We start from the raw sequence: 18601 nt of genomic DNA on the forward strand, positions 1-18601 counted from the left end.
AGGTGCCCCAGGTGTGTGGACAGTGCTGCTGGCTGCCATTAACCAGGTCAGCCTCAACCACACACCTCCTGGACTCGACAGGGCTGGGCTGAAGCTTCAGAACAGCCTCACCATGCCCTTTGCCCAGCCATTCCCCTGACAGCAATTCATCCTGATTGGAAAAGATTAAAAGTGCAAGTTTAGACAGACTGCTTAGTGACAAAATCAAGGTGCAGAAATTTCATTCAGTATGGCACCATTGATATAAGCAAAGTCAAAAGAAAATGAAATTTGAAAAACAGCCCCTCTACACAGAAAGTCATAGTATGATACTATGTATTCTGAAAGGGTCTATCGTATATATGTGTATATGTACATAGACAGAGGCCTTGGGTACACACCAAATGTAGAAAAACATACCAGGACTTGTTTGGAGTGTGGGTTGGGGCAGGAGTGAGTTCTGGGGGCTGGTCAAGCTTGAAATTTGTCTTCATTGTTTACATTTTTCACAAAAAGACTCCATTCATGTATTACATGTGCAATTTAAAAATAAGTTCTGGTCTACAGCCATACCACCCTGAACACGCCCAATCTTGTCTTATCTCAGAAGCTAAGTACTAGGATGGGAGACAGCCTGGGAATACCGAGTCGTTTAGGTTTCTTTCTTCTTATTATTTTTTTATTATTTAAAATTAAAAAGGCTGGGCATGGTGGCTCACGCCTGTAATCCCAGCACTTTGGGAGGCCGAGGATCCGAGGTGGATCACTTGAGGTCAGGAGTTTGAGACCAGCCTGGCCAACATGGTGAAACTCTGTCTCTACTAAAAATACGAAAATTAGCCAGGTGTGGTGGTGCATGCCTGTAATCCCAGCTACTTGGGAGGCTGAGGCAGGAGAATTGCTTGAACCCAAGAGGTGAAGGTTGCAGTAAGCCGAGATCATGCCATTGTAGTCCAGCCTGGGCAATAGAGTGAGACTCCATCTGAAAAATAAACATTTTTAAAAAAAGTTTAAAAAATAGAAATAAGTTTTGGCCAGGCGCGGTGGTGCATACCTGTAATCCCAGCACTTTGGGAGGTGGAGGTGAATGGATTGCTTGAGCCCAGGAGTTTGAGACCAGCCTGGGCAACATGGTGAAACCCCGTCTCTACAAAAAAACTTTTTTTTAAAAAAATTAGCTGGGTGTGATGGTGTGCACCTGTAGTCCCAGATACTTCGGAGGCTGAGGTGGGAGGATAACTTGAGCCTGGGAGGGCAAGGCTGCAGTGGGCTGAGATCGTGCCACTGCACTCCAGCCTGGATGACAGAATGAGACTCCATCTCAAAAATAAATAAATAATAAAAATTAAATTAAATTAAATTAATTTTTATTGCTGGGCATGGTGGTACATTACTGTAGTCTCAGCACTAGGGAGGCTGAGGCAGGAGGACAGCTTTGAGCCCAGTAGTTCGAGACCAGCCTGGGCAACGTAACATAGCAAGACCCAGTCTTAAAAAATAAATAAATAAAAATAGAAATAAATTTTAAAATATAGGCATAAGGATGTACTTATGTGGAAAACTTTATTAAGGGATCTCAGAGTACACATTTTGTTAACTAAACTGTCACCACCACGTCACCAGTGGAGTACAGAGCATGCCTTAAAAATCTGGTTGCAGAAGTACATCTACTGGTATGGAAAACGTTCTCGATATATCAGTGAGAAAAGCTGGTCATGAAACAGCACACCATATACCCAGAGAAATTGAAAGCAGGGACTAGAACAGATATTTGTACACCAATGCATAGCTCTAGTTACAGTAGTCAAAAGGTCGAAACGACCCAAATGTTCATTGAAGGATGAATGGATAAACATAATATGGTCTATCCACACAACAGAATATCATTCAACCATAAAAGGGAGTGAAGTACTGATACGTGCTACAATGTGGATGCACTGGAAAACCATTATGCTAAGTGAAAAAAGCCAGACACCAGAGGACAAAGATTGCATGATTCCACTTATATGAGGTACCAAGTACAGGCAAATCCAGAGACAGAAAGCAGGTAAGAGGTTACCAAGGAATGAAGTGGGGAATAATGGAGTGTTATTGCTTAAGAGTTACAGAGTTTCCATTTAAGGTGATAAAACATTTTAAAAATAGAAGTGGTCGTAGTTGCACAACATTGTGAGTGTAATTAATGCCACTGAATTGCACACTTTAAAATGGCAGAGATGGCAAATTTATGTTATATATATTCCTTTTTTTTTTTTTTTTTGAGATGGAGTCTCAGTCTGTTGCCCAGGCTGGAGTGCAGTGGCGCAGTCTTGGCTCATGGCAACCTCTGCCTTCCAGGTTCATGCAATTCTTCTGCCTCAGCCTCCTGAGTAACTGGAATTACAGGCATGCATCACCACACCTGGCTAATTTTTGTATTTTTAGTAGAGACAGGGTTTCGCCATGTTGGCCAGGCTGGTCTCGAACTCCTAACCTCAGGTGAATATTACAATTTTTAAATAATTAAAATGTAATATACAAAAACCTTGAATCATACACTTTATTTATTTATTGAGACAGGGTCTGGCTCTGTCGCCCAGGCTGGAGTGCAGTGGCGCAGTCATGGCTCACTGCTGCCTTACCCTCCCAAGCTCAAGCGATCCTCCCACCTCAGCCACCCCAGTAGCTGGGACCACAGGCGTGCATCACCACACCTGGCTAAGTTTTGCTTTCTTTTGTAGAGACAAGGTCTTGCCATGTTGCCTAGAATGGTCTCAAACTCCTAAACTCAAGTAATCCATCTTGGCCTCCCAAAGTGCTGGGATTACAGGCATGAGCCACCACGCCCGGCCAAATTGTATGGTATGTAATTCTATCTCAAAAAAGCTGTTTAAAAAAAAAAAAAGAGAAAAATAGGCCAGGCGTGGGCCTGGGATTACACCTGTAATCTCCTGAGGCAGGAGAATGGCGTGAACCCGGGAGGCGGAGCTTGCAGAGACTGCGCCACTGCCCTCCAGCCTGGGTGACAGAGCAGTGAGACTCCGTCTCAAAAAAAAAAAAAAAAAAAAAAGAGAAAAAATATATATGTTAGAAGCTTCAAAAAACAGAAAAACAACCCCCAACCCCAGAAATTGACACACTGCCTCTCAATGCCTCTATCTCTATGTTCCTGTGCTGGCAGAGAGGCCTAAAAAAGGTTAAGATGCAGTGACATGGGCCAAAGTGCTTCTCTCTGGGTTGATGGAACTGGGGGCCTTTTACATTCCCTTCTTTTTGTATGTATATATTCTCTCCCTTTTCTGTAATGAGGATGCGTTGCTTTGGTGAAAAAAAAGAAGGAAAGGAAAGAAAAGGAAGGGAAGGGGAAGAGGAAGGGGAAGGGGAAAGAGAAGGGAGAAGGAGGAAGAAGGAAAGAGAGAAAGGAGAGAAAAAGGAAAGAGGAGAGGAGAGGAGAGGGGAGGGGAAGGGAGAAGAGGGGAGGGGAAGGGAGAAGAGGGGAGGGGAGGGGAAGAGAGAAGAAGGGAGGGGAGGGGAGGGAAGAAAACACTTTGAAACCCCCCGCCCCCCTATCCAGCTTGTTCACACTCCAATGGATAAGCCCAAGCCTGGAGACAAGGCCTGGGAGGCTGGGTCTTCCTTCCCAGAGCCTGCAGCCCCTGGAATGGGCACTGCCCTTTGTCCTCCCAAGAGCTGCAGGGCCTCGGGTGGTCCTCTCCAGCAGGGCAGGCAGGCAGGCAGGACTTGTGGAGTCCCAGGTGCCCAACATATGGTCCTCTATCTAATCCTCCCAGCAAGGACATCCATTTCAGATGAGGAGACTGAGGCTTAGATGGGGAGCTGACCCCAGGCACTGTTGGCCCTAGGCCTGAGCTGCCTCCATGGGCCTTGCTGTCCCAGGAACTGGACCACGTAGTCCTGGGGACTCCCTGGCTCAGCCTTCTTGGAGGAAGAGCAGAGGGTGAGCTCTGTTGGGCAGCTCCCTGTGCCTGGGGCTCCCAGCCCCTCCTTTACTTCCCCAGCCAACAGCAGCCAGTCCTTTCCCCTTTTCCACATTCTCTCCAGTGACGGCTGGGCCCACTCCCAGGCCCCTGCCAGGCTGCAGGCAGCCCTTGACCTGAGATGAGCGCAGCCTCTGGACCAGTTTCCTGCCTCAGGATCTTTGCCTTCCAACCTCTCTCTTTCCTCAAATCTTATGTGGATCTCATTGCCTCCCTGAGTCTGAACTCCTCACTCAGCAGGACCTCCCCCACCCCATCCGGTTCCCACCTGCTTATCTATATCATCTCCTGCTTATCCCTGCCAGCCTGAGGCACCAGCCCCCTGGGCACTGCCAGCAAGCTCGCCCTGGGCTTCCCTGTTTCCAGCCTTGGGCTCACACCTTTCCCTCTGCCAGGAACACCCACCCGCCATCACTTGGAGGAAATCCACAATCTCAGGTCCTTTCCTTCCCCCCAGAACCTGCCCTGATGGCCCCGGCAGGGAGCACCTCCCTGCCTTCCACAGGCACCCTGCACACCTGGCCACCACCGGACTCAGCGCTGACTTGTCGGTCCTTCTCCTTCCACTCCCAAGCAGGCAACTCATCCTCCTGGAGACTCAGTCCCAGCCAGGCAGTGTTCCCACTGGTGTTATGCACGGCCTTTGACTCAAAGCCAGATACCAGTGGGCTGGAGTCCTGGCTCTGGGGACCTTCAGCAAGTGATGTGATCTCTCTGGGGACCATTTCCTGAGCTGAGCCAGGGGCAAGCTGCAGGTTGCAGGGCACAGGGTTTGAGCAGAGTAGGCTCAGCAGGCACAGGCTCAGCTGGTCTGTGGAAAGGGCTCAGAAGACGAGGCTGGCCTGACACGCAGTCGGGGCAAGTGGCAGTTCCAGTGGCTGCTCTGTGACCTTGCCCCAGTGGCTGTCAGTCTCTGGGCCTCCCAGTGACACCTCTCAGTGAGGTGCTCTGCTTGGCAGGGCCTCCATGGCTATGCCCATGTACCAGCCCCTGGGGCCAGGAGACGCGGACTCGGGCTCCCCAAGTGAGCGGTCCATCAAGACCCAAGTCCTCCCACACTCCTTCCATCCCCAGCCCAGGAACATAGGTCCTGGCCTTACCCTGGCCTCCTGGGGCTGGGACCTGTAGCCTCCCACCCCCCACCCCGGAAGCACTTTTTGGGGCTTCTGAGGGGGTCTGCTGCTGGGCTGTTTTGGAGGCTCCTGCACACCCTCATTCCCAAGTCAACACCTTCTGCCCTGAGGGAGGCGGCCTTTGTGTCAACAGGCAGCCAGGAGGTGTGAAGGTAGCCACAGTGGCCCGGGGGGGAGGCTGGGCTGGCCCTCTCTGCCTCGCTGGTAATGAGAATACCACACGGCCCTGCAGCTCCCTCCTGGCCCAGCACCCCCAATTCCCTTCCGCATTTCCACAGCCTGCTCACCCCCTAGGGCCTGGAAGGGATCCAAGGGGAAGGAAAGGAGAAGAGACCCGTGGGTCAGGACCAGACTTTAACCTGGCTCCAGGGCCTTGGACCTGTTCCCAGGGCCCTGCACTGCCTGCCCAGGGAGAAAGAGCAGGTGCAGAGCTCCTGTCACAGGGCTGTGGGAAGCCAGGTGGCTGTAGGGGCCTGTACTAAGCCACCAAAGGTGGGCTGGACCAAGGGCATTGCCCTCTCCCACCCTGTAACAGGGCCAGGGCTGAATGAGCATATCTTGGGGGGCCAACCTGAGGCCTCTGCCCTCCCCACCCCACTGCTGGTTGGGGAGGAAGTGCTGGGAGGCCCATAAGGGGGTGGTGGGATGGAGGTCTCAGTTTCCTCACTGTCTAGAAGGAATACAGACATGGGCATTACCTGCCTCGGGGCCAAGCTGACCCACGCCACACAGGCAAGCCCTGCACAAGATGATGGCAGCTTTGTGCTTCCAGCCCTGAGAGCAGGCCCAGCCGAGTCACTGAGCTTCGGGCACCGACAAGAGTAGGTGTGCAGGTGGCCTGAGCCTGGGCACTTGGGAGGCCTCCCTCTGCGCTCCCCCAACTCAGGACGCCCTGAGGGCTCCCCTGTGCTCCCCTGCCCTGGGACTACCCAGAGTCCTGAAGCAGCAGCTCCTGTTCTCTCCCTAGTTGTTGGCCTGAGCTCTGAAACGACATCAGTGGTCATCAGGTCCAACCCCGTTTTACAGAGCTTGGCAGAGGCCACAGCAGCCATCTGCTCCAGCTCCTGCACGTGCCTAACGTGTCGTCATCTGACCTCTTCTTGATTAGCTCCAGGAACAGGCCACTCCCTCCCCTACAAGACAGTGCCTCTGACTTAGAAAGTTCTTCAGACTCTCTCTGGAGTGTTCCCCTGGGTCCGTGCCTCTGCAGACAACCGTCATATCCCCTCCACTTTTTTCTTTTTGTACTCAATGCTCCCAGGTCCTCCAGCTATTTCTCTGGCGACCTGGCTTCAAGCCCTCTCACCAACGTCCCTGTCTAAGCTGGGATTTGTCCCCATCCCTCATAAACAGTGGCCTCCAGTTAGGTAGGGCCCATCCTGTCTGGAGAATAAGGAACCATCACTCCTCGATTGAAGACCATCCCCCCTGCCCCCACCCCTGCTTCTTGTGAAAAATTTTTTTTTTTTTTTTTGAGACAGTCTTGCTCGGCTGCCCAGGCTGGAGAGCAGTGGTGTGATCTCAGCTTACTGCAACCTCTGCCTCCTGGGTCCAAGGGATTCTCCTGCCTCAGCCTCCTGAGTAGCTGGGACTACGGGTGCGCATCATCATGCCTGGCTAGCTTTTTCGTATTTTTAGTAGAGATGGGGTTTCGCCATGTTGGCCAGGCTGGTCTCAAACTCCTGGTCTCAACTGATCCACCTGCCTTGGCCTCCCAAACTGCTGGGATCACAGGCATGAGCCACCGCGCCTGGCCTGCTTCTTGTGAATTTGCATGCAGCTTGGATCACATTTACTTTTATGCCCCTCATACTTTGAAGGCAATGACCACCATGCCCTCCCACATGTGCTGATTTTACAGGATGCCTCCTGACATGAACTTGGAGAAGAGTACACGGGACCTGCTGGTTCTATTTGATCAGGTCTGATAGGTTGTTCCAGCCTGTCAGGATTTCTTTTGATACTGGCTGTTTTCCAAGTCACTTTTGGGTTTGGGTCTTACCCCACATTAGATCAGTTCATATGTTCATTCAAGATCATAATACTGCCCAGGAAAAGGCTGGGAACAGTGCCTGTGGCCCCTCACTAGAGACCTTCCTCCCAGTGAACATCCGTTCATTCATTTGTGGGAGCCCTGAATCTGTTGTGAATTCACTTAACTGAACTGTCATCCAGCTCACATGGCCCCACTTGGTGATAAGGAAACTCTGGGAACTTCCCTATTATGTGGGTAGGAATTGTGTTTGGTAGCTCATAGTACCTCCTAAAATGACACTGACCTAAACAAGATGGTGATTTTTCTTTTTCTTTTCTTTTCTTTCCTTTTCTTTCTTTTTTTTTTTTTTTTTTTTGAGACAGGGTCTCACTCTGTCACCCAGGCTGGATCACAGTGGCATGATCATAGTTCACGGCAGCCTCAACCTCTTGGGCTCAAGCAATCCTCTCACCTCAGCCTCCCGAGTAGCTGGGACCAGAGGCATGTGACACCATTGCCCATCTTTTTGTTTCGTTGTTTTTGTAGAGACATAGGTCTCCCTATGTTCCCCAGGCTGGTCTTGAAATCTTGGGTTCAAGTGATCCTCCCGCCTCAGCCTCCCAAAGTGCTGGGATTACAGGCACAAGCCACGGCACCCGGCCTATTTTTCTTTCACATGAAAGAAATTCAGGGGTGGACAGTCCAGGGCCAGTGTGGCATGTCCACGTTCTCATCAATGCCGCAGGCTTCTCTCTGCTCTACCATCCTTAATGTGTGATTTCTGTCTTTGAGACTGCTTCAGAGTCACAATGGAGTTGCTGAAACTCCAGCCATCAGATGTTTTCCAGGTAATGAAGAAAATATAAGGGGGCAGAGCCACAGGAGTGTACTTCTCAGCGCTAAAGAGTTCTCCCAGAAGCTCCAGCCAGTGACTTCCACTAATATCTCATTGGCCATTCCATCTATAAAAGAAGCTGGCAAATATAGGGTTGTTTTTTTTTTGTTTTTTTTTTTTTTTTTTTTTTTAGCAGGGTGTATCACCATGCACAACACAAGATTACTAAAAGAAAAAGGCAAATAAAGGCTGTGTGGGCAACTAGCAGTGTCTGCCACACTTGTGAAACCCAAATACATTCTTCTGACCACGTTTCCCTGATCTAGCCACCATTCCTATCACAGAAAGGAAGATGTGAACCTGGTGCTACTAGCACACTGAAGCCCAGAATGTAATCACCTTACCCAACGGCACACAGCCACAGGCCCTCTTTTTAACAGGGGAACCAAATGAAGGGTGGAAACACTGAAAAGGGGCTGCAGAGTAGGATCCAAACCTGGCTTGTTTGCTCAGCACCTAGGGCAGGTTCCAGCACGGAGTAAATACGTGGCCCCACACCCATCCAGAAGTGGACCCCTTAAGGGCCCCAGGGCTGTAGGCAAGTTGGACAGGCACCCCTGCCAGGGCCCAACAGAAGAGAAAGGCTGGATATGAAGAGGTGGGGAGGGCAGGATGCCCTGGTCTGGTGTGGGAGCAGTTCCCAGAAAGCAAGGAATCACTTCCTTCTGAGACCGAGGCTGAAGATATCATTTCCCTCACTCACAATCCAACCTATTCCTTTAATCATTTCTTTCTGCTGTTCCTGAACTTGCTGTAAGCATAACATCAGCCCTGTTCTAAATGTTATCACATGCATTATCTTATTTTACTTCAGTTATCCTGGAGATCAGAATACCCACTTATAGATGAGAAAACTGAGATTGAGTAAGTTGCCCAAGTTCTCCCAGCTGGTAAGAAACCAGGCCTGTCTCACTCTGCAGCCCAGACGCCTGACCACTAAGCTGCACTGCCTCCCTGTGCTAAGTGGAGGCCCAGCTGGGGGATCCACTTGGGGTTCCCTCCTGGTGGGTGAGGCTAGCAGATAGAGTGCCCCTGTGCTTCCAGAGCCTGGCTGAGGAGTGCAGGGAAGTGCCAGGGGCCACAACAAACCAGGCCCAGGGCCCCACCTTCCAGAACTTACACTGTACAACCCACAGTCACCCTAGGGTCTGGGCTCCAGGCCAGCTCAAACCAAGGTAGAAGGAGACCAGGCAATCTCCGAGAGGAAAGGATGTATGTACCATGTGCAGGGCTCTGTGCCTGTGGTGGAATCCCATTATATACCAAATCCCTCCACAAGAAATCCCTCAGGCTGGCTCTAAGGAGGTTGGGGGGAAATAATTCTGGATATTCAGAAGCTTCCTGGAGATCACAAGACCATGCACCAATGCATTCCTAGCTGTTCACGCACAGGGCAGCACTGCTGGGCAAAAACTAAAAATACAATAAAGGTGCATCAGTAAGTGGCTGTGCATGCCATGGACTACCATACAGCAGTTAAAAGGCATGAGTCATGCCTGTAATCCCAGCACTTTGGGAGGCTGAGGCAGGCAGATTGCATGAGGTCAGGAGTTCGAGTCCAGCCTGGCCAACATGGTGAAACCCTGTCTCTACTAAAAATAGAAAAATTAGCCAGGCGTGGTGGCACATGCCTGTAGTCCCAGCTACTTGGCAGGCTGAGGCACGAGAATCGCTTGAACCTGGGAGGCGGAGGTTATAGTGAGCTGAGATCACACCACTGCACTCCAGCCTGGACAAAACAGAATGTCTCAAAAAAAATAATAATAAATGAATAAATGAATAAATAAATAAATAAATAAAAATAAAGGTGTGAGTCAGAAACACCAATAGAGGCCAGGTGTGGCGGCTCACACCTGTAAGCCTAGCACTTTGGGAGGCCGAGGCAGGTGGATCACCTGAGGTCAGGAGTTCGAGACCAGCCTGGCCAACATGGTGAAACCCTGTCTCTACTAAGAATACAAAAAATTAGCCAGGCATGGTGGCAGGCATCTATAATCCCACGTACTTGGGAGGGTGAGGCAGGAGAAATCGCTTCAACCCAGGAGGCGGAGGTTGCAGTGCACCGAGATCATGCCATTGCACTCCAGCCTGGGCAACAAGAGCGAAACTCCATCTCAAAAAAAATAATAATAATGAAGAAACACCAATAGAAACAGCACCTGCTATATCTGAAATGCAGCACGTAGATCAAGACGGATCTATGAAGCCTGATGAATTTTGTTTATAACTGTTGAATGCATACGTGCAAGTTCCCTGATAGACAGTATGTCAAGAGCTTTATAGTGTTGTGTGGTCTTGGACCAATAAATGATGTACCTACACTACATGTGCCAAAAAGTCTAGGGGTGAATGTTTTACGAGTTGTCCCTTATTTCCCCTTAGGAAATAGTTTTTTTGTGTTTTTTTTTAAATTTTGGTTTAAACCCATTTAAGCCATGAAATGTTCCATAACTAACTGCTTCTTTCCAAAGAAAGCCTGTTTGAAATCTATCCCACCTTCTTTTCATGTTATGGACCAATTAAAATTTTCTCTTCTTTATTCATAGCTGCTAGAATAAACTAAACGATAGTTGTCTGCCCAGTGTTATTCAACGCCAAGTGTTACTTCATCATAACGTTAGAGCAGTGACTTGGGCATGTTTTCTCCAATATATTTCAAAATAAATTCTGAGGAGAAAAAGTGATATAATTTCATTATTGAAAGTGTATCTGTACCTCCTGCCATTTTACCTTTTTTCCAAAGTTAAAATTATTTACATGGGCTGTGTACAGTGACTCATACCTGTAATCCCAGCACTTCGGGAGGCCGAGGCGAGTGGATTGCTTGAGCCCGGGAGTGTGAGACCTGCCTAGGCAACATGGTGAAACCCCGTCTCTACAAAAAATACAAAATTTAGCCGGCGTGATGGTGCACATCTGTAGTCCCAGCTACTCCAGAGGCTGAGGTGGGAAGATTACCTGAGCCCGGGACATGGAGGCTGCAGTGAGCCATGACTGCCCTACTGCACTCCAGCCTGGGTGACAGAGTGAAACCCTGTCTAAAGAAAAAAATTATTTAAATGGATAAATATTTAAAACATTTAGATCAACTATAACCAAGGTTTTGGTTAAATCTGTATTCGCTGGCAGTACTTTTTTTTTTGAGACAGGGTGCTGCTCTGTGGCCAGGCTGGAGCACAGCGGTGCAATCATAGCTTACTGCAACCTCAAACTCCTGGGTTCAGGGGATCCTCCTGCCTCAGCCTCCCAAGTAGCTGGGACTACAGGCCCACACCACCATGCCTGGCTAATTTTTTTTTTTTTTGCTTAGATGCGGGGTCTGACTATGTTGCCAAGGCTGGTCTTGAACTCCAGGGCTCAAGCAATCCTCTCACCTCAGCATTCCAAAGTGCTGGGATTATCCCCACTAAAAATTTGATCCATTATTTTTTTAAAGGGTGAGTCAGCAAAATATGTCCTGACATGGAATGCTCTGAAACATGCTGTTGAATGAAAAAAAAAAAGAAAAGAAAGAAAAAGAAAAGAAGAAAAACAAATTACAAGCTGACATTTACACATAACAATGTACATAATGTAACTGGAGGGTTACTGTGTGTTTGCTAAGGATTCACATGTTTATGTTAACCCACTGGCCAGGTCTGGAACTACACACACAGCCTAATAACAGCTGTTACCTTTTGGGGGTTTATGGGGTTGGTTAAAGAGACTCCAACTTTATCTGTAATGTTTCCATTTCTCACAGTGAAATGTAGTAGTTACATAATTTGTGTAATTAAAAGTTAATTTTTGAAAATAGCCACGCCCTCCCTCAAAAAAAAAAGAAAGACACAAAAAAAAGATTAGCCAGTCATAGTGGTATGCGCCTATAGTCCCAGTACTTGAGAGGCTGAGGCAGGAGGATCACTTGAACACAGTTTTAGGGTACAGTGAGCCATGACTGCTTCACTGCACTCCAGCCTGGGCAACAGAGTGAGACCCTGTCTCTAAAATTAAAATAAATAAAGCCTGGGCACAGTGGCTTACGCCTGTAATAACAGCATTTTGGGAGGCTGAGGCAGGCGATCACTTGAGGCCAGGAGTTCGAGACCAGCCTAGCCAACATGGCGAAACCCCATCTCTACTAAAAATACAAAAATTAGCCAGGCATGGTGGCGTGCACCTGTGGTCCCAGCTATTCAGGAGGCTGAAGCAGGAGGATTCCTTGAGCCTGGGAGGCGGAGGTTGCAGTGAGCTGCCACTGCACTCCAACCTGGGCAACAGACCCTGTCTCAAAAATAAAACAAATAATAAAATAAAATAAAATCAGCCACAAAAATATTACAAGGCAGCTGGGCCTGGTGGCTCACGCCTATAATCCCAGCACTTTGGGAGGCTGAGGAGGGCAGATCACTTGAGCCCAGGAGTTCAAGACCAGCCTGGGTAAAACCCAACTCTACAAAAAATAATAATGATTACATAATTACAAAGCCATTTGCTACTTCAGGCTGCTGCAGGTTAATCTCTTCTTGAACACCACTGTCATGTTGATCTTTAGTTAGTTATTAGCTAATGATTTTTAAAATTGTATCACCCTTCCGCTCAAAAGTCCCCATGGCTCCCAAAACCAACTCCTTAACCTGGCCCCAGCCCAGGTGTGCTCTGGCCTTCCACATCACCACCCCAGTGCCCTGCTCCTGAGGCATCTTGGAAGGTCCCAAGGCCAGGTCTTTGCTTATGCAGTTCCCATCCGGAATGCACGGCACCTGCCTCTCTCCTTACTCAAATCCTACGCATGGTTCAAGGCCCAGCTATGACTTCTTCACCTCTGTGGCCAGAACCCTAATGTCCCTGGCCTTCTTTTGGCTCAGCCTCAGGACTCAGCCCTTTCCCCAAGACCACACAGGACATTGACAATCTCCTTAAAACTGTAATTGTTGCTGAGAAGATAATTTACTTTATAAATTTTACTATCTCAACTATCCCTCACACAGTCCCATGTATCATTATTCCTGTTTTACTGAGCAGAAGCTCAAGCTCAAACAGGTTAAGGGCTCTGCCTAAGGGCATACAGCTACTGTTATACAATGGCCTGTTCACTTTTCTTTCCCACAAGACTGAAATCTCAGAGCAGAGACCATGACTAGCTCATTCACCCTGTGTGCTCGACATTTACTGGTTGCTAAATATGAATTCAGCCAGGCGCGGTGGCTCACGCCTATAATCCCAGCACTTTGGGAGGCCAAGGCGGGTGGATCACTGGAGATCAGGAGTTTAAGACCAGCCTGGCTAACATGGCAAAAACCAGTCTCTACTAAAAATACAAAAATTACCCAGACATGATGGTGCATACCTGTAGTCCCAGCTACTTGAGAGGCTGAGGCAGAAGAATCACTTGAACTCAGGAGGCAGAGGTTGCAGTGAGCTGAGATGGTGCCACTACACTCCAGCCTGGACGATAGAGCAAGTCTGTTTCAAAAAAAAAAAGAGAGAGAGAATAAATAAATAAATATGAATTAAATGAATAAAGCCCATTAGTGCCTTGAAATGTAAGTACTTTCCTTTTATTTTATTTATTTATTTATTTATTTTTGAGATGGAGTCTCACTCTGTCACCCAGGCTGGAGTGCAGTGGCACGATCTCAGCTCACTGCAACCTCCACCTTCTGGGTTCAAGCGATTCTCCTGCCTCAGCCTCCCGAGTAGTTGGGATTACAGGTGCCTGCCACCACACTCGGCTGGTTTTTGTATTTTTAGTAGAGACAAGGTTTCACCATGTTGGCCAGGCTGGTCTCGAACTCATGACCTCAGGTGATCCACCCACCTCGGCCTCCCAAAGTCTTGGGATTACAGGCGTCAGCCACCGCGCCTGGCCAGTACCTTCTTTATAAAATGATCGTGGCAAACCTTCAGCTCACTTGCCAGGGCCTAAGTGCTTTACAGGGATCGCTGTACTTAGTCCAGGAACCATCCTAGGCATAGGTATTTTGTATCACTATTGGTACCAATGAGGGAATCTGAGGCTCAGAGGAGCTAAATAACTTAACCAAGGTCACAGCCAATAAAGAGGCCAGCTTGGGGACCCATTTTTGCAGGTTTTCATCACCTAGGGTACCCAACTCCTCTTCCCCAACCTAATCTATTCCATTTCTCAAGAGTAGATACAGACCATGGGCAGTGAGATGCCTTTCTTGGTGTCACTCAACAAATCAGAAACTGTGGATTTTGGGGACCCCAGAAGGGCCCACCTGTACTTCTTCCTCAGCCACCATGGGCAGGGCCCTCCGGGCTTGTCTTGATGCCTTATTTAATACAACAGTAGGCACCGCGTCCTGGGCACAGATCTCCGGGAGGTTGGTGATGAGAGAGGCACCCACTCCTCACGGGGTTCCTGAGGCACCCACAGACCATGGCACTACCCGCCACTGTTGGGCTCCCGGGCACTCACCGTGAGCAGTGGACGGGGCAGGGGCGTGGGTGGGAGCGTGGTGAGAAGCTTAGCAGCTCCATCCAGATGCGAATTGTCCCTCCCATACTTCCCGGGCTGCAAGGGCCTCCATTTAGAGCCCCCAAGGAATCAGAATCCACACCTCCGCAAATGGGCCCGCTTTCCCAGGGGCCCCCTGCCCAGACCTTCCCCGGGCTCTGTGGGTTTTGACACCTCTCTGCAACCTGGCGGGGGGCCACCTCGCACCTTTGGTCAACATAAAAGCTCAGGCCTGGAGGTGGCCAGCCCAGCCTCCCAGAGCCTGCAGCCCGGCCATGGCCCAGTCGCCTCCTCCGCAGAGCCTTCTCGGCCACGACCACTGGATCTTCGCCCAGGGCTGGGGCTGGGCCGGCCACTTGGACTCCACGTCCCCGGCCTCCTCCTCGGATTCGTCGGGTTCGTGCCCCTGCGACGGCGCCCGCGGACTCCCGCAGCCAGCGCCTCCGGGCTGCAGCTCCCGAGCCGAACAAGCAGCCGCGACGACGCCCAGACGAGCGCGCACCGAGCCAGCGGGGGGACAGCGGCAGAGCGCCAGCGAGCGGGAGAAACTGCGCATGCGCACGCTGGCCCGCGCGCTGCACGAGTTGCGCCGCTTTCTTCCTCCCTCCGTGGCGCCCGCCGGCCAGAGCCTGACCAAGATCGAGACGCTGCGCCTGGCCATCCGCTACATCGGCCACCTGTCGGCCGTGCTGGGTCTCAGCGAGGAGAGTCTGCAGTGCCGGCGCAGGCAGCGCGGGGACGCGGGGTCCCCTCGGGGCTGCCCGCTGTGCCCCGACCGCGGCCCCGCGGAGGCGCAGACGCAGGCGGAGGGGCAGGGGCAAGGGCAGGGGCAAGGACAGGGGCCCAGGCCGGGCCTGGTGTCCGCCGTCCTCGCCGAGGCGTCCTGGGGATCCCCGTCCGCCTGCCCCGGAGCCCAAGCCGCACCCGAGCGCCTGGGGAGGGGGGTCCACGACACGGATCCCTGGGCAACACCCCCTTACTGCCCCAAGATACAGTCGCCCCCGTATTCGTCCCAAGGGACAACCTCCGACGCGTCTCTTTGGACGCCACCCCAAGGCTGTCCTTGGACGCAGTCGTCCCCGGAGCCCCGGAACCCACCAGTGCCCTGGACGACGCCCCCAGCAACCCTGGAGCTGGCCGCAGTGTACCAGGTATGTGTGGAGGCCCTTGCTGTGTTCCCCAGCCTCCAGTCTGCAGAGAATCTCATACTTTTTCGATCCCAGCTTATCTACTCCAGGATTATCTAATGGAGGGGAGAATGGAAGGAACCCTCGGCTCCTCGGGAGAAGAGGTGGGACCCTGGGAAGTTAAGGCCATCTCCACAGTCACCCCAAGCAGTCTTCACAGCCATAGGAAAGAGGGGGAGCCCACCGACTTGCTCAGAGGGTGGAAGGTAGCAGGGTGGGCGTGCTGACTTCAAGTGCTATTAAGACTGCAGTGGGGGAAGGAAGTCCCAGGGTAAGGGCAGCATTTCCTGAGTAGATGGGCCTAGAGCTGGTGATTTCAAGTTTTCTTCAAGATTCGTTCATTCATGAGGCTCATGAATGACTCATGGTCCATAAAAAATCATATTAACCAAAATTTGTTGAACACTTTCTATGTGCCCATCATCATTCTTGGCACCTTACATGTATTATTCAGCCCCAGTAATGACCCTAGGAAGTAGGTGTTATCAGCATCTCTATTTTACAGGTGAGAAAACTGAGACTAAAAGAAGCTACCTGAGTTCTCATTGCTAGTGAGTAGCAGAACTGGGATTTAAGCCTTAGCAGAGTATCTCCCGAGCCAGTCCTCTTAACCACTTGGCTTTGCTGCATTCATGGCACCAGGGCTGTCCGAATGCTGCCAGCCATACCATGGCAACCAGCCAGATTCAAGATCTCTGGACATCAGGGAGTAGCCCACTAACCAGGCTGCTCTCATCTCTCTTGCAGGGTCTCTCTGTGTCTCCAGAGTCCTGTCTATCGCTGGGAGCTCCATCTCTCCTGCCCCACCCATCATGCCAGAGACTGCAGCCTCAGACTCCCTGGGGGTGCTGGAGCCACAGTGCAGAGGTGGTGCCCAACTCAGAGGACCAGGGACCGGGCGCCGCCTTCCAGCTCAGTGAAGCAAGCCCTCCCCAGAGCTCAGGCCTGCGGTTCAGTGGCTGCCCTGAACTTTGGCAAGAAGATCTGGAGGGGGCCCACCTGGGCATCTTCTACTAAATGGCCTCAGCTTCCCTCTTTCCATCCAGGAATCAGGCCTGTAGCTTGGGTGCCTCCTCATTTGTTAATTAGTGGCTTTTCATGTTCTCCTTTAGCCAAGGCTCCCTTTTTCCAAGTGATGTCTTTCAGGGAAGCAGTGTTTGAAATAGATAGCGGGTACCTTCCCTGGATGGAGTCAGGGTGGGGGCACTGTCCTCCACTGCTAGACACTCCCAGAATGCCTGGCGCTCTGCAGAGCACAGTCTGAGCTGCTCTAAGAAGGGGTCTCCTTTACCCTAAAGGCAGCTGGGCAGGGACAGGCGGGAGAATGGGTGTAGGAGGCCGGCCCCAGGCTCTGCTTCTTGGTGACAGTTGACCAGAGCCCTGTATGCTTTGATTTTTTTGTACTTAAAAAGAAAAAACACACACACACACAACAAAAATTTGGTTTGGTCTTGTTTTTTGTCCATCAACCTGGGTTTTTCTTGCCTCTGGAAAAGGAAACATGTTTTCCTTCTGTGGGGAACAAGTTCCGCTGCTCTTTCCTTCCCAAATCCAGGCCTGCCAAGGTTTGTATGGGCCCTCATTTGTCAGTTTGACCATATTTATTGCGCTGGAGCTCCAGGGCCAAAAGCTCCACCTGGCTCGCTGTGCAAGGTAGCACAGGTGGGCTAAGCTTGGGCCTGCCCACTTGCCCCAGCCACATCACCACGGCCCTTTTGTGTTCTTCTGGGTGCATTCCTGGTGACTGGTGGGGTGGGTGCATGCAGCTGTGGACAGACAGACAGGAGCCCCAAATGGGGAGACCACAGTCCCAGAGACCTGTGATTTAGGGCTCTTTCATAATGACATGAAATTTTCTTCAAAGAATGCTGGGAGTGGTTCCTATGTGCTAGGCCCAGTGTATTAGTTTGCGAGGGGTGCCATACTAGAATGCCACGGGCTGGGTGCAGTGGCTTATGCCTGTAATCCCAGCACTTTGAGAGGCTGAGGTGGGAGGATCCCTTGAGGCCAGGAATTCGAGACCAGCCTGGGCAACATAGCAAGACCCTGTCCCTACAAAAAACTTAAAAAAAAACAACCACAGACTGGGTGGCTTAAACAACAGAAATTTATTTTTTCACAATTCTGGAGGCAAGAAGTCCAAGATGAAGGTGTTGGCAGGTTCGGTTTCTTCTGGGGCCTCTCTCTGTGGCTTGCAGTTGACTGTCTGTTCACTGAGCCCCTACACGGTCACACATCTGTCTCTATTGTCTGTGTCCTGATTTCTTATAAGGGCACTAGTCATGTTGGATCAGGACCTACCCTAAGGGACCCATTTAACTGTATTTACTCTTTCAGGGATCTTTCTTCTAATACAGTCACAGTTACATTCCGAAGTATTGGATGTTAGGGCTTAAACATAAGAAACTTTTTTTTTTTTTTTTTGAGACAGAGTCTTGCTCTGTCATCCAGGCTGGAGTGCAGTGGCATGATCTCAGCTCACTGCAACCTCTGCCTTCCGGGCTCAAGTGATTCTCCTGCCTCAGTTTCCCTAGTAGCTGGCCTAGGTGCCTGCCACCATGCCCGGCTAATTTTTGTATTTTTAGTAGAGACAGGGTTTCACCATGTTGGCCAGGCTGGTCTTGAACCCCTGACCTCCAATGGTCCACCCGCCACGTCATCCCAAAGTGCTGGGATTACAGGCGTGAGCCACCACGCCCAGCCAAACATAGGAATTTTATGGGAACACAGTTCAGCCGCCTCGGCCTCCCAAAGTGCTGGTATTACAGGCATGAGCCACTGCGCTCAGCCATACAGGAATTTTATGGGGACACAGTTCAGCCCATAACACCATGTGTTAGGTGCCAGAGAGAAAATATTCCCCAACTAATGTGAATTACAGGGAAATAAATGATCAGAGCCCAGGTCCTAAACACAAGGATGGGAGTTTGTGTGAGGTGCTTAGGGACCAGGATGCGGTAACCTGGTGGGAGGCGAGGTTGGCAGTATCATC

General features: G+C 50.6%; 1 protein-coding gene and 1 long non-coding RNA gene across 2 annotated transcripts; one reads left to right on the forward strand and one right to left on the reverse strand.

Annotated features, from left to right (window-relative positions):
* Positions 1 to 313: 313 nt before the first annotated feature.
* On the reverse strand, positions 314 to 14764 carry LOC129050195 (uncharacterized). The gene is made up of 3 exons (XR_008513760.2): positions 14630 to 14764; positions 13289 to 13404; positions 314 to 961 (listed from the first exon to the last, which is right to left on the reverse strand). It is a non-coding gene; the product is annotated as an uncharacterized LOC129050195 (long non-coding RNA).
* MESP2 (mesoderm posterior bHLH transcription factor 2) lies at positions 14683 to 17048 on the forward strand. Its single transcript, XM_002825811.4, has 2 exons — positions 14683 to 15573; positions 16357 to 17048. The coding sequence occupies exons 1-2, from the start codon at positions 14698 to 14700 to the stop codon at positions 16624 to 16626; spliced, it is 1146 nt and encodes a 381-aa protein (XP_002825857.3). The 5' UTR covers positions 14683 to 14697; the 3' UTR covers positions 16627 to 17048.
* Positions 17049 to 18601: the final 1553 nt, after the last annotated feature.

Source organism: Pongo abelii, chromosome 16, assembly GCF_028885655.2.
Source record: "Pongo abelii isolate AG06213 chromosome 16, NHGRI_mPonAbe1-v2.0_pri, whole genome shotgun sequence".
NCBI classification, from domain to species: domain Eukaryota; kingdom Metazoa; phylum Chordata; class Mammalia; order Primates; family Hominidae; genus Pongo; species Pongo abelii.

Bases quoted from the DNA above. Each gene is read 5' to 3' on its own strand.
- MESP2 (XM_002825811.4), top strand. From the start codon at position 14,698: ATGGCCCAGTCGCCTCCTCCGCAGAGCCTTCTCGGCCACGACCACTGG. The intron at 15,574-16,356 runs GTATGTGTGGAG...TCTCTCTTGCAG, and splicing joins AGCTGGCCGCAGTGTACCAG to GGTCTCTCTGTGTCTCCAGA.